Here is a 16,865-nt window from a genome sequence, read left to right as displayed (position 1 = left end):
TTATTAAAAGTTACAATACACAAATTTTATTTTGTATCTAGTTAACTGTTATGGACGTGTATATACGTCATGGAGAAGTAGCAGAATTTTGTGTATTGATGATTGTATTTATCTTGATGACTAATCATTGGATATTTAAATGGCATATTGACCTAACCTCTAGGACATTCTCACGAGGACTTCTTTAATAAGAGTTTAAATAACCAAATTTGTACTGTTTCTCTAGTTAATTGTGTATGATGTGTCTATATGTCATGGACAAGGTGCAGATTTTTATGTACTTATGAGTATATTTCTCATATCTCATAAGTGACATTTGTTATTTAAATTGTAATTTTAACCTAACCTTTAGGACATTCGCACAAAAATTTTTTAATAAAAATTTAAATTAAAAAGAGTACGACGTGTATATACATCATGGACAAGTAGCAAAATGTTGTGTGTTGATGGGTGTGTTTGTCATGACGAGTAATCATTGGATATTTAAATTGCAATATTGACCTAACCTTTAGGATATTTGCACAAGAATTTTTTTATTAAAAGTTATAAAATACATAAATTTGTATTAACTAGTTAATTGAGTATGAGTACGTCATGAACAAGTAGCAAAATGTTGTCTGTTGATGATTGTATTTGTCGAGTAATCATTGGAGATTTTAATTGCAATATTGACCTAACCTCTAGGACATTCGCACAAGGACTTCTTATTAAAGTTATAAAATATACAGATTTGTATTGATTAACATGTTAACTGTAATTGACGTGTATACACGTCATGGAGGATGTGCGGAATTAATTGTATTGACTTATATATTTGTCGTTCTTATAAATAGGTCATTATTTGTTAATAACGATTAACCTAACCTCTAGGACATTCACACGAGTACTTTCTTAACAAGAGTCAAAATGCCAAAATTTGTATTTATTAACCACAAAACAATGATTAATTATTACACACGTCATAAAGAAGTTGCAAAATTATGTGTTTTGACGAGTATATTCGTCATACAAATAAATCGGTTACTATTTTCGATTAACGTATTAACCTAACCTCTAGGACATTTGCACAAAGACTTCTAAATTAGAATTAAAATACATAAATTTGTATTGATTAACCAGTTAGTTGTGTATGACGAGAATACACGTCATGGAGAAGAGGCAGAATTTTGTATATTGACGAGTACATTCGTCATAGGTTTAAATTAGTGTCTATTTGCTGTTAACGTATTAACCTAACCTCTTGGACATTCCCTCGAGAGCTTCTTAAAAATAGTTAAAATACACAAATTTGTATTGCTCAACAATTAAAACTTTATGACGTGTATACACGTCATAAAGGAGGTGCTGAGTTTTATGTCATGACTAGTATATTCGTCATACATTTAAATCAGTCATTATTTGCTTTTAACGACTGAACCTAACCTCTTGGACATCTGCACAAGGACTTCTTAAAAAGAGTTAAAATATACAAATTTGTATTGATCAAATGACGTGTATTCTCGTCATGAAAGGGGCGAATAATTTAGTGTCCTGACTTATATATTTGTCATACGTATATATCAATAACCATTTGCTATTACCGCTTTAACCTAACCTCTAGGACATTCTTTATAGGATTTGATATTTGAGTATTAAAACACAAATATGTATTCTTTAACTAGTTAACTGTCATGGACGTGTATACACGTCATGAAGAAGTTAGAAAATGATGTGTATTGACGCGTATATCCGTCGTAGGTTAAATTCAGTGACCATTAAACTAACCTCTAGGACAGTTGCACGAGGTCTTCTTAATAAGAGTTAAAATACATAAATTTGTATTGTTTAACTAGTTAAATTTGTATGACGTGTATACGCGTCATGTAGAAGATGCACAATGTCTTGTATTGACGAATATATTTGTCATACACATAAATGAGTGACTATTTGCTATTAACGAAATAGAACAATTGCACGAGAATTTGTTAAATACTCATATTTGCATTGATTCATTCATTTCACTGCCATTGACGAGTATATACGTCATTGTAAGGTGACCGTAGGCTATTTAAATTGCAATTTAACCTAACCTCTAGGACAAATCTTTATAAAAATTGAAATTTGAGTATTAAAGCACAAATGTATATTTATTGATTAGTTAATTGTTCGTGACGTGTATATACGTCATGTTGTAATTGAAGATTTTGTTCATTGACGAGTATATTTGTCCAGCCATTTAAATGAGCTTTTGCAAAATTAACCTAACCTCTTGGACACTCTCACCAGGACTTCTTTAATAAGAGTTAAAATACACAAATTTGTGTTGTTTAACTAATTAACTACTATGGACGAATATACATGTCATAGAGAAGGTACAACATATTGTTCTAACGAATATATTCGTCATACATTAAAATTAGTGACTGTATTTGCTATTATCGAATTAGCCTAACCTCTAGGACATTTGCACAAGGATTTCTTAATAAGAGTTTAAATATCCAAATTTGTACTGTCTCACTAGTTAATAGTTTATGACGAGTACACACGCCATGGAATAGTAGCAGAATTTTGTGCCATGACGAGTATATTCGTCATACGTTTAAATAAGTGATTATTTACTATTTAATGTATCAACCTAACCTCTTGGACATTCGCACAAGGACTTTTTTTAATAAGAGTTAAAATACACTCTATTGTATAACTAGTTAACTACTAATAACGTAATTAATTAATTGTTGTGATAATTATAATTAAAATAAAATTTTATTCTTATTTTTTCAGGTGTAGCTGACGGTGTAGGTGGCTGGAGAGCCTACGGGATAGATCCTGGAGAATTTAGTTCGTTTTTAATGAAAACATGTGAAAGGTAAATATTTGATATATATGTATATATATATATATATATATATATATATATATATATATTAGATATATATATATATATATATATAATTAGATATAAATTATATTTGTGTGTAATTCTTTTTTTTTAGACTTGTGCAAGTCGGAAAGTTTAAGCCAAATAACCCAGGAAATCTCTTAGCGAGAAGCTACTGGGAATTGTTAGAACATAAGAAACCTATTTTAGGTTAGTATGTGATTATATACATATATATATTTATATATTTATATATTTATATATTTATATATATATATATATATATATATATATATTATATATTATAATAAAATGTAGTTATTATAACATTATCTAAATTATATTTTTTTTTATAAATTTATTTCTAATTTTTAAATTTTTAGTTAACATATGTTTTATTTTTAATATATTTTATTTACATCGATGAACTTACATACTTTTTAGAAAAAGCGTCTAAAGTTATTAATAATTAGCCTAAATCAATTATTCAAACAAATTTTTTTTTAAAGAGTTAGGAGTCAAAAAAAAGTAGGACGAATTATTTAGATTTATTATTATTATATATATACACCTAAGTCTGTTTTTAACTGAAAAATTGAATATTTTTAATTTTTTTACACGATTTTATTCCATTTAGCATGATTTGAAATTTTCTGTACTTAAATTTTTTTGTCAAATTTAATTTTTGCGAAGTATGTTCATATCACAAAAAAGTATTTATGAAAGAAAAAAGTCTGAAACCATCGATAGTATCGATAGTTTGCGAACACTAGCTTAAAGATTTAAGTGAATTTTATTTTTTACCTTAAAATTGAATAACCTATTCTTTTCGTTCTCAACATAGTTTTTTAGTTCCTGAACTTGCCATACATTTAATTTATATTACTTTTAAGATTAGAGTGCATATCTTTTTTATCATTAATTACTATGCTTGTGAAAATAAGCATTATATATTTGATTTAATAAAATAAACATGAATTCTTGTTCTTAAAAATTCTTGTTTTTCACTAATTTTAATAGGTTTTAGAGATTAGGAACAACTCACCCATTTTTGTATAAGATCAATTTCTTTTTTTATACGCTTTTTTTACACGGCTTCTTCTGGAACCAATCTACCGTGTAAAAACAGACTTAGGTGTATTATGATTCAGATTTATATTATTAGTAAATTTATTATTTTTATTCAGATTTACGTTAAAATTGGTCAATTATTTATAGGTTATTTTATTTAGTTAGTAACATTGATAGTTGTTTCTGCTTAAAATAAATATTTATAGGTTAGAATTTTTATTTTTTAAATGTACACTCATTAGTTATGGTTAAAAGAAGGCCAAATCTTTCTAAAAATATGTAAAATTTGAAAGTGTAGTTGTATTAACCCAAGAAATAAATCATACACCAAGTATTTGACAAGAAGAAAAAAGTTAATATGAAATATGCTTTAAATACTATTTTTAACTTCCCGTAGGGCAAGTTATAGTAATCGCAAAATAATCGAAAATGAAAATTTTTATACATCTTTACGTTTCAAAGGTTTCTGAACATTTTGGCATACCTTAGAAAAAATGGATGTATGTGTGTGTGTGTGTACGTGTGTGTGTGTGTATGTATGTACGTGTGTGTATGTATGTGCGGATACAAATTTTCGTCGACGATTTCGGGAACACGGATCAACCGATTTGAATAATTCAAAAAACATTCGATTCGTATTGATAAGGAGACGTGCTGATTAGTTTTTGGCGAAGGCAGGTCTAGCCGTTCCGGAGATACGGGGCAAAAAGTGCCGAAAACGGTAACTCAGTTTTTAAGAGAACGGAGCGTCCGATTGAATAATTCAAAAAACATTTCACTTGTATTGACAAGATGAAGAATTGATCGAATTTTTATGAAGGCAGGTCTAGTGGTTTCGGAGATCTAATGAAAAAAGTAAAAAAAATGCCATTTGGCGGTCAAAAATGATCATTAGACTTATGCACATCAAATTATCAGATATTTTATAGAGATTTTAACAATAAATATAATTTTGGTTTACATTCCTATGGGCTCCGTACCAATGTTTACGCGTTAGACGGCGACGCGGCGCTTACGCGCTTTGATATTTCTTCTTTATGCAGTTAAAGCAGTACGATTGCTTTGAAAAAAAAGTTTAGATCTTCAAAAAAAAGTAATTTATAGTTTCTCAAAAATCTTATTTTAATCGTTAAAAAAAAAAAATTTGTACGGGAAGTTCTAGCAATTTGCCTTAAGGCACGATGCCTTAATTACCTTAAGACAGAATTCCACTTACAGCTAGTTATAAAAATATTTATTTAATGTCTATTTCTTTGCAGGAAGCAGTACTGCTTGTGTCGTGGTTTTGAATCGAGAAACCAGCACTGTATACACTGCTAATATTGGTACGTACCTAAACCAGCTTCTTCTAATTCTCATCATCATCCTTCAGCCTAATATTATATATTATCTATTATTTTTTCTAGGTGATAGCGGTTACATGGTTGTGAGAGCAGGTGTAGTCGTGCACAGGTCTTCGGAACAACAGCACTACTTCAATACACCTTTCCAACTATCCCTGCCGCCTCCTGGACACAGACACAATGTTGTCAGCGATCGTCCAGAGTCTGCAGACACCAGCACATTTCAGGTAAACAATAATAATAAATTGATTCTAATCCAATCAACCATTAACGGAACATTTAATTAACTTCCCGTACGGGTAGTTATAGTAATGGGCCGAAAATCGAAAATGAAAATTTTTGCATTTCTCAAGACGTTTTGAAGGTTTCTGAACATTTTTAAAGGGTATACCTCAGAAAATAAATGGATGTGTGTGTGTGTGTGTTCAGAAAGATTTATCAAAATCCGAATAACCGTTTAGGAGAAGTATCAAATCAACCATATATCAAAATCCAAACTAAAATCCGGAGAATGAAAGGTGTGAACCTCAGAAACTAATTCGATGTGTGTGTGTGTGCGAGTGTGTTTTGTATGTCCGCATTTTTTCGTCCATGTTTTCGGGCGCACGGATCACCGATCTAAATGATTCATTTACCATTCGATCCCTATTGATAGGGAGATGTGCTGATTAATTTTTGGCAAAGGCAGTTCAAGCCGTTACGGAGATACGGAGCAAAGAGTGCAGAAAATACAAATCGAGTTCTTGGAGTATCGGATTTGCATGATCTAAAAAAAACAATTACATTCAATTTGTAATGATGATTAGTTTTAGGCAAAGACAGGTCCCGCCATTTCGAAGATACAGAGCTAAATGTGCATAAAATGGCAGTTTTTGAGTGAACTAAGCGTCCGATTTGAATGATCTAAAAAACTATACAATTATTTATTTATTATTATTTACTGCTTGCCAGTAGAGTTTTTGTTCTAAAAAATGGACATTTTACTTTGCTCATCCGTAGCGTCCCTTTTCTATGAAGTGTTTTTAATTTCAGTTTGCTCGTCAGTAGAGTCCCTTTTTCATAAAATGGGATTTTTAGTTTGCTCGTCAGTAGAGTCCTTTTCCATTACAATTGCCTTCTTTTTCAGTTTGCTCATCAGTAGAGTCCTTTTCTATGAAATTGTCTTCTTTTCAGTTTGCTCGTCAGTAGAGTCCTTTTTCTAATAAATTGTCTTCTTTTATAGTTTGCTCGTCAGTAGAGTCCTTTTTCTATGAAGTGTTTTTAATTTCAGTTTGCTCGTCAGTAGAGTCCTTTTTTATAAAATTGTCCTCTTTTTAAATTTGCTCATCAGTAGCGTCTCTTTTCTACTCTATTAGAGAAAATTTTCTATTACATTTAAATTTTCTAAAAAAGTTTTTCATTTTAGTTTGCTCGTCAGTAGAGTCCCTTTTCAAGTATTCATTTTGTATTTTGCTCGTCAGTAGAGTCCTTCTTATAAAAATGTCTATTTTGGGCTTGTATATTATATTATATACATACATATATATATATATATATATATATATATATATATATATATATTATATTGACAAAACAATTGCTTTTGAGGATAAAAAATTATTACATCTTTTTTTATTTTCCATAAAATATTTTTGTAATTTTGGATTAAAAATTCAAATCAAAAAATTACCCAGGCTAAGCACAGTCTAAGCGTCACTCTGGTACAAATGTTTACCCAAGTGCGTTTAGAATGTTACTGTATTGGAGCACTTTTTCACAATTTTGTGAAAACTATTGAAAAATGTGAAAATGCCGCCAAGCTGAGCACAGTATAAGTGAAAATGTCGTACAGAATTATTTGCAAATGCGTTTAGACTGTGACTATACGGGAGCAATTTTTCAATTTTGTGTAAATTAGGCAACTATTTTTTTTTTGAAATTGAATTCGAAATGAAATGACGATGGGAGATAAATTGATTTATGATTTATGATTTACATTTGATTTGCTCACTCAGATATAGCAAACGAGATAGCAAAAATAATGAAAGTTACAGAGTATTTGTAATAATATATTTGAAAACGTTTAAAATTTCTCGGGAATATTTCATCCCGGTACGGGAAGTTCCAGCAGTTTGCCTTGAGGCACGATGCAATACGCCACTAGTTATGATATCGTTTATCTTTTACCCTCAGGTGGAAGACGGGGATGTGATCCTGGTGGCCACCGATGGTGTCTTCGACAACGTCCCCGACAGTGTTCTGCTGCAGGAGCTGTCGAAGGTGCAGGGCCTGAAGGATTCGGTCACGTTGCAGAGGACTGCCAACACGATTGCGTGGATGGCCAGGAATCTGTCGTTTGACGGGTCGTATAATTCGCCATTTGCCAAAAATGCCAAGAAGAATGGCATCAACATCGTCGGTAAGATAAATGATAATTAATAATACTTACATATATATATATATATATATATATATATATATAATACTAGCAAATCCGACGAACTCCGTTTCGCCACCAGATGGTTTCGTGAGAAAGATGAAGAAATTTTTTGTTTGTTTTAAATTTGAAAAGGAAAAATTTAATTTTATTATACAACAGTAATAAATTTATTTCGATTACAAAAATGAGGTGTTTTTTAGTTGAACTTTTCTAAGTAAATGAGAGTGAAACCACATTTTTTGTTTTTTGGTCTGACCTAAACACACACAAAGCGGATGGTTTTCCAACTCGTGAACAGGCAACGTATAACTGTCCAAAACAATGATTTTCTAAATAATCTATTTGAAATTTATCCCGCAAACACTACGCGATTGGCCTTGAGACTTGTTATTGCGAACGCAAGGCGAACTGGATATTGCAATCGTTTGAAGTCAAACGGAAGACCAGTCGGAATCATTGGTATGTCACCAAATCGCCAGCAATTTTTTATTGAATGGTGAAATTCAAAGCGTGTACATCATTATTCTTTGCGGCAAGAATTGCCCGTTGACTTAACCAAGCATAATTCTGATAATTCTCACTATAGTCCTTACTCGAATTTTTAATTACGGTGCGTGAAGTTCCAGCAATTTGCATTAGGGCACGATGCCATGCACCACTAATTTTCTTAGCTATAAACCTTGCGGAGCCCGAGACCTTTCCAACGAATACAAAATTGTCGAAATCGGTTCGTGCGTTCTGGAGTTATTTCGTCAGGAAGGAAAACCCGACTTATTTTTATATATATATATATATATATATATATATATAATATATATTATATATATATTATATATATATATATATTATATATATATTATATATATATATTATATATATATATATATATTTTATATATATATATATATATAAAGTTCGAACCCATACTCTTCCGAAACAGCTTTACCGATTTTTACCAAATTTTATATACGAATTCAGTAGGTTTGTGAATCGGCTACTATCTACTTTTCATACCCCTAAGTGATATGGGTAGTTCACCCTTAATTTTTTTTGTGATTTTTGGACGGATTTTTTTGTTTTTATTCTTTTATAATGTGGCATTAAAAATACATACAACCCAAAATTTTTACTTTTTTCTCACCAACCCCTATTTTTTTATAGCCGTTTTAGCAAATCAATCATTTTTTATCCCGATGAATATTTTTGGCATAATTTTATTTCAGATTTTTGAACTTGAAGAAAAAGCTTAAATTTGTCTTTAAAATACAATTTATTACTATTAAGGGTTGTCTAATCCTAATACTTTTTTTAATTTTGGGGTCAACTTTTTTTATTTTAATTTTATTTCAATGCGGAATTTACAAAATATCTACAACTGTTTTTACCTCAAAATACTATATTTTTGATAAATGTCTTCAAAATTTTCAAAAATGTTAAAAAAAAAACAATATTCTTAAACAAAACTTTATTTTTTTCTGCTGAGTTTTTAAAAGTTTTACTAAAAGCTATTATGAAATAGAGATTTGTGGAAAGAGGGTGAAAATTTAGAGTTGCATGTTCATTTTAATTTCGCATTATATTCCAAAATGAAAAAATAGGGGTGGACAAACCTTGATAAAAATAAATTGTCTTTCGAAGTAAAAATTGAACTATATAGTTTTCAATTTTAAATTATGGAAAATAAAATAAAGAAAATTAGTCTAGAAATTAAAAAATAAAATATTGGGGGTTGTTCATCCTCTTCAAAAATAAATAACATTTTCAAGCAAAAGGGGTATATATTTTTAAATTCCGCATTAAAACATTACAAGAAAAAAAATGACCTCATAATTGAAAAAATGTGGTGGGGTTGGACAACCCTTATTGAAAATAAATTGTTTTTTTAAAGTAACATTTAACAAAATTTTATATACTCAAAAAAAATCTTAATTAAAAATATGTCAAAAAAGATCAAATTCAAACTTAAAAAAAAAAATTGATTCCAAAATTTAAAAATATAGAGGTAAACAACCCTTGATAAAAATAAATTGTCTTTTGAAATAAAAAGTGTACTATTTAGTTTTCAATTTAAAATTACGGAAAATGAAAATGAAGAAAATCGGTTCCAAAATTTAAAAAGATTATTAGGGTTGAACAACCCTTAATAAATTTAATAGTATCTTGTAGTAAAAAGAAAAATATGTTTTTTTCAATTCCGCATAAAAAAATTAAATTGAAGAAAATTGGCCCAATGGTAAAAAAAATGTTAGGGTTGGACTACCCTTAATAAAAATTATAAAATAACATTTAACCATTTTTATATAATCAAAAAAATCTTCACTAAATTATGTGAAATGAAGGTCAAATTAAAACTAAAAAAAAATGACTTCAATATGTAGAAAAATGTTAAGGGTGACACCTTTTGATAAAAATAAATAGTATTTTGAAGTAAAAAGAATTGTATGATATTTTGTCAATACCGCATTAAAAAAAATAAAATAAAGTTGACACCAAAATTAAAAATTTTTTTTTTAATACTTTAATACTTAAGTATTAGGGTTGGACAACCCTTAATAAAAATAAATTGTAATTTAATGTGAGATTTCAGAATCTAAACTAAAATTATGTCGAAAATATTCAATGACTGAACGCCGGCTAAAAAATGATTGAATTGCTAAAATGACTATAAAAATATAGGGGTTGGTGATAAAAATGTAAAAAGTTAGGGTTGTATGTACTTTGGAAAGCCACATTATAAAAAAATAATAACAAAAAAAAAATCGTCCAGATCATTTGAACAAAAAATTTATCCCTTATCACTTAGATGTATGAAAAATAGGTAGAAGCCGATTTTTAGACCTACTGAATACGCTTATAAAATTTAATAAAAATCGGGAAAGCTCGCAAATATTGTGGCATATATATATATATATATATATAATTTTTTTCCAGGTGGGAAGCCAGACGACATAACAGTGCTCCTAGCAACAGTCGTTCTATGAAATTCACCCTCGAGCCGTCATCCATCTATTCATCCCTTCGAACGATATAGGCAGTGTCTAAAAAAATCATTTTTTAATGAAGTTCACTACTCATTCGATTCGATCCGATCATTTTTTTATCTATCATTCAGGTTTGTTGTTTAGCTTTAATTAAATCTTGTATATAATTCTTTTTAGCTAGCTGGCTCTATGAGTTCTAAATAGGAAATTTAATTTTAACAAATAATATATATATTGTGTACGTTTATTGTTTTAGTTTTATTTTGTTTATTTATAAGTAGCTTGTATTTTAATTGATATTAGAGAACAAACTCATGGCCACATTAATGTATGTATATTCATCGGAACAAAAAAAACGTAAAAAAGGCCTTAGTAGAAAGGGTTACATGTAAGTGTATAAGCCAGCTCGCTGTATAACAGAAAATAATAAATATACAGATCTGTTATTAATTTGCTTAATTGCAACAAAGTACTATTAATAGTATATACTACTGATGTACCGATTTATCCCACTTCTGGTTTGTTAGACGGAGAGCTGAGCGCAAATTCGTTTGTAAAATATTAATCGAGCGATTCTGTAATGTGAAAATGTCTATTTGTCGTGCGATAAGACGTATTTTACTTATAAACAAGCAAGGAAGCATGCATCAAGGAAGATTCTGTTATAATAACATTCTTCCTTGCTTTGTTTATATGTAAAATACGCCTGATCGCACGGCAAATAGATAGACATTTTCACAGTTTTACTACCAAGCAATAAGATAGCGTTGCTATTTTATGAGGCAGAATTGTCCTCTAATACCGTTGATTACAAGAATCTTTTTTTTAAACATAATTTTTTTTTAAATTAAATTGCTGACGCGTATGCACAAACTATGTTGATCATATTTATTATTTTTGTTTAGATGAATACATTTAATTAGGAGATTCTTACGTATAAATGCTATTAAAATATCAATCAGTTTTTCTAGTTCGGTGCATCATTAATATATACTATTTATATGTTTTACTTTCATTGCCATGTATACAAAAATCGTAAAATGAGTTGTACTATGCATAAGGTTTTAGACAACTCTAAAAATAATACAAATTTGTTATTTTATATTTTAGTTTATGACTTGTATTAGGACACAGTACTATTAATAGTGTATATTGCATTTTTTAATTGAATCTCTTGTAACATTTTAAATGTTTTTTTTAAATATCACAAAAATAAGGCTTAAAATAAAAACTAAGGCTTAAAATATAATATAAAACTTTTGTACTATGTTCTAATATTTTAAAGACAAAATTCTGGACTAATACTTAAGTCCTGACAAGATTTTTGGACTTTTAACAGTGTTTGCAGACAGTTCAGAATATTTCCAGACAGCCCACAGTTTTTTTTTCAGACTGTCCACAATTTTTTTCCAGACAGCCCACAAAATTTTCAGACTGTTTACAGTTTTTTTTCTCAGACAGTTCACAATTTCTTTTGGGTCGTCCATATTTTTTTTAACAGACGGTACACAATTTTTCCAGGCTGTCCACAATTTTTACAGACATTCTACAAAATTTTCAGACAGTCCACAAAATTTTGAGACAGTCCACAGTTTTTTCAGTTAGTACACAGTTTCTTTCAGACAGTCCACAATTTTTTTTCAGGCTGTCCACAATATTTTATAGGCCGCCCACAATTTTTTTCTAGACAGCCCACAATATTTTTCATACTGTCACAGTTTTTTTTAGACAGCCCAGTTGTTTTTCAGATTGTCCACAGTTTTTTCTAGACACCCCACAAATTTTTTCAGGCAGCCCACATTTTTTTTCAGACAGTCCACATTTTTTCCGATAGTCCATATTTTTTTTGTCGGACTGCCCATAATTTTTTTTTTAGACAGCCCACATTTTTTTTTCTAGGCAGCCCACATTTTTTTTCTAGGCAGCCCACATTTTTTTTCTAGGCAGCCCACAATATTTCCAGGCAGCCTACAATTTTTTTTGTCGGACTGTCCACAATTTCTTATTTCAGACTGTCCACAATTTTTTTCCAGACAGCCCACAATTTTTTTTGTCAGACGGTCCACATTTTTTTCCAGACGGTCCACATTTTTTTCCAGACGGTCCACATTTTTTTTTCCAGACACCGTACAATTTTTTCCAGACACCGTACAATTTTTTCCAGACACTACAATTTTTTCCAGACAGTCCAGAATATTTCCAGACACCGTACAATTTTTTCCAGACACTACAATTTTTTCCAGACAGTCCAGAATATTTCCAGACACCGTACAATTTTTTCCAGACACCGTACAATTTTTTCCAGACACCGTACAATTTTTTCCAGACACCGTACAATTTTTTCCAGACAGTCCAGAATATTTCCAGACACCGTACAATTTTTTCCAGACAGTCCAGAATATTTCCAGACACCGTACAATTTTTTCCAGACACCGTACAATTTTTTCCAGACACCGTACAATTTTTTCCAGACACCGTACAATTTTTTCCAGACACTACAATTTTTTCCAGACAGTCCAGAATATTTCCAGACACCGTACAATTTTTTCCAGACACTACAATTTTTTCCAGACAGTCCAGAATATTTCCAGACACCGTACAATTTTTTCCAGACACCGTACAATTTTTTCCAGACACCGTACAATTTTTTCCAGACACTACAATTTTTTCCAGACAGTCCAGAATATTTCCAGACACCGTACAATTTTTTCCAGACACCGTACAATTTTTTCCAGACACCGTACAATTTTTTCCAGACACTACAATTTTTTCCAGACAGTCCAGAATATTTCCAGACACCGTACAATTTTTTCCAGACACCGTACAATTTTTTCCAGACACCGTACAATTTTTTCCAGACACCGTACAATTTTTTCCAGACACCGTACAATTTTTTCCAGACACTACAATTTTTTCCAGACAGTCCAGAATATTTCCAGACACCGTACAATTTTTTCCAGACAGTCCAGAATATTTCCAGACAACCGAAAATTTTTTCTCGACAGTCCACAATATTTTTTTGGACAGACAACATTTTTTGAACAGACTACAATATTTTGAACAGACTACAATATTTTTGAACAGACTACAATATTTTTTGAACAGTGTACATTTTTTTATCAGACTTCACAATTTTTTTAGACTGGTCACATTTGTTTTCAGACTGTCCACAAGTTTTCCAGACAGTCTACAAATTTTTTCAGACAGCCCACTATTCCAAAACCACCTGACTGTCTCTAAAAACACCAGACTATCTCCAAAACCATCAGAACAGTTTCCAAAACCAAACAGGCCTTTTCAAAACCGCTAGCACAGTCTCCAAAACCACGAGGACAGTATACCAAACCATCAGAACAGTCTAGAAAATTATTAGACAACTCAAAAAAATAGATCTACAGTAGTAATTTTAAATCAAAGTTAAATAAAAAAAATAAAACTATTTATACTACGTGTCCTAATACAGGTCAATACTTAATTCTTATGTACAACGGATAAAAATTACATCCGATAGTCTATAAATCCTAATTTTAAGACGACGATAAAAAAAGCAAAAAGGTTCATTAAATTAAATTAGTAGTAAACCATATCCATTCTTATGGTAAATGACTGATTAGAAATATGTTATGCAATCGGTAACAATTTTATAAAACACTATTGGCTAATATTGTAGAAGTACGCAAGGAAAATTTTCCCAAATTTTGTTTTTGGTTTGGAATATGGTTTACCCAGAAACCAGGAAGATGTGGATGATCGATGGAAGAATTGGAAGAGGATATAATTGTAGGACTACTAGGCTGGTGGTGAGTCCTGTCATTATTATTTATATATATACAGTGGTACCCCGTCTTGCGAGTTTGATCACGCTCGCATGTCGAATCGAAGCAATTTTGTCCATATAAATGCATTGAAATGCCATTTAGTGGGCAATTTTGTTAGTTAAAATGTCTCTAGCACAGCCTGTTTGCTGTGCGATCAGGCGCATTTTTCGTAGCAGAGCAAGAAAGAATCTTATGATAACTGTATCATTTATCTAGAATTCTGTTATCACAAAAATCGAAAGCCTCTCAGCGGCACGTTCTCGATTTTTGCTCGTATGACGAATCGCTTGTAAGACGAGGTACCGCTGTATTTTATTTACCTCGATAATTCTTCCTCGATGATCTACTTCTCCTGTTTTTTTTTTCACTTAGATGCTAACTAGTAAGCTTTTTAAGAGCTAGTCAGTGTTCATTCAACGACGTTTAGAGTGTGATAATAATATAATAGTGATGATAATTATTATGATATGTACTTTTTTGTTGAATACGAGGATGAGAAAAAAATTTCTCGACATTAATATATTTTACACCACACCACATTCGTTGAGTAGTGTTGAGTTACAAGTTTTATTAATAAATGAAATAGCTGCTACATGATGTGTTTGGTAATGAATATTATTTTAATCCTTTGACGACCTGTGTGTACGTGTGTCGCCGATAGACTACAACCAATGTGTTTACTTATGATTCAATATTCATTACTCTGAATTAAATTGTTGAGAATTGTAATTTGTTTGTGAGGTTTTTAGCTTTTTTTTCGATTGGAAAATCTGATATTAATTGTTTGTACATCAGTGTTCATTGTTAACTTTTCAAATGTGATTATTTTTATTATCCAATTAATTATCTTTTATTTTGCTCGTCAGTAGAGTTCTTTTTTGATCTTTTTTAGATTACTGTTTTAATCTATTTTATTTCTTATTTGATATTCAGATTGCCCATCAGCAGTAAACTTTTCGGATTTTACGTTTTTTAATTTAGTTTGGCCATCAGTAGAGTCCCTTTTCTATTTATTGTCTCCGTATTTCAGTTTGCTCCTCAGTAGAGTCCCTTTTCTATTATTCTTTCATTTTAGTTCGGTCAGTAGAGGTCAGTTATATTTTTTTATAATTAATTTGGTTGTCAGTAGAGTCCCTTTTCTAATTTACTCGTCAGTAGAGTCCCTTTTCTAATTTACTTTACTCGTCAGTGGAGTCCCTTTTCTATTTTTATAGTAATCGCAAGTTATAGTAATCGCAAAAAATCGAAAATGAAAATGGTTATATATCTTTACGTTTCAGAGGTTTCTGAACATTTTCTCATACCTTAGAAAAAATTGATGTATGTGTGTGTTCGTGAGTGGGGATACAAATTTTGTCGACGATTTCGGGAACATCGATCAACCGATTTGAATAATTCAAAAAACATTCAATTCATATTGATAAAGAGAGGTGCTTCTTGGTTTTTGGAAAAGGCAGGTCTACCCATTTCGAAGATACGAGGCAAAAAGGGCCAAAAATAGTATCTCAGTTTTTAAGAGAACGGAGCGTCCGATTTAAATAATTCAAAAAATATTATATTTTTGGGAAGGCAGGTCCAGCGGTTATGGACTCTCAATAAAAATAAGTTAAAAAAAAAATGCTTTTTGGCATGGACGCGGCGCCCACGCGCTTCCATATTTCGTTCTACGCAGCTAACGTATCGCAATTTGCTTTTAAAAACAGCTCAAAATTTCCAAAATATTTCAAATTATAAAAAAACTTAACTAACCTTTTCAAAAAAGTCTATTGTTTCCAAAAATTTTAAAAATTTCAAGAATCCATATTTTTCAGAGTTCTAAAAGAAAATTGAATATTTTTTAAACATTTTAATTTTTGGTACGGGAAGTTCGAGCAATTTGCTTTAAGGCACGATGCCATGCACCACTAGTCTATATTTTAGTTTGGTTGTCAGTACAGCCCCTTTTCTATTTAATGCTTTGTATTTCAAATTTCTTGTCAATGACCTTTTTTGTATTTATTCTTTCATTTTAGTTTGCTTGTCAGTAGAGTCCTTTTTCAATTATATATTTCGTATTTTGCTCGTCAGTAGAATCCCTTTTAATCATTCATATTATTTTGCTCGTCGGTAGAGTCCCTTTTCAATTATTTATATTATTTTGCTCATCAGTAGAGTCTCTCTTCTATTTACTTTTTTATTTCAGTTTGTTCGTCAGTATAGAGTCCTTCTTCTATTTTACGTTATATGTTTTACGCCAGGAACACAATTCCTGATCTTAATGAACATACTAAAATATTGTAGGGCTGTGGAACATCAGTGGTCTATTATAAAAAATTAATTAAAATTTGAATTAATTGACAGCGCAAAATTGCAATAGTTATCTCACATTATAATGCT

At 30.4% G+C, this 16,865-nt stretch overlaps 1 protein-coding gene across 2 annotated transcripts in view; it reads left to right on the top strand.

Moving 5' to 3' along the window:
* The window catches only part of LOC113373167 (protein phosphatase PTC7 homolog), a 21,051-nt gene extending 9,463 nt beyond the window's left edge, over positions 1-11,588 (top strand). Inside the window, exons 2-7 of one of the 2 annotated variants that reach the window (XM_026613484.1) lie at positions 2,761-2,845; positions 2,973-3,067; positions 5,188-5,253; positions 5,335-5,498; positions 7,444-7,669; positions 10,622-11,577. In XM_026613484.1, the coding sequence (XP_026469269.1) occupies positions 2,761-2,845; positions 2,973-3,067; positions 5,188-5,253; positions 5,335-5,498; positions 7,444-7,669; positions 10,622-10,671 (686 nt within the window). In that variant the 3' untranslated portion in view covers positions 10,672-11,577. Of the gene's footprint in view, positions 1-2,760; positions 2,846-2,972; positions 3,068-5,187; positions 5,254-5,334; positions 5,499-7,443; positions 7,670-10,621 lie in introns of both variants that reach the window. The other variant, XM_026613492.1, reaches the window with a different exon arrangement.
* Positions 11,589-16,865: the final 5,277 nt, after the last annotated feature.

This window comes from Ctenocephalides felis, unplaced genomic scaffold (genome assembly GCF_003426905.1).
Source record: "Ctenocephalides felis isolate EL2017-DRISC unplaced genomic scaffold, ASM342690v1 CF-g0.4_SCAFFOLD_00845, whole genome shotgun sequence".
NCBI classification, from domain to species: Eukaryota; Metazoa; Arthropoda; class Insecta; order Siphonaptera; family Pulicidae; genus Ctenocephalides; species Ctenocephalides felis.
The sequence above is the reverse complement of the archived record's forward strand: the minus strand, read 5'-3'. Positions and strand labels throughout refer to the sequence as shown.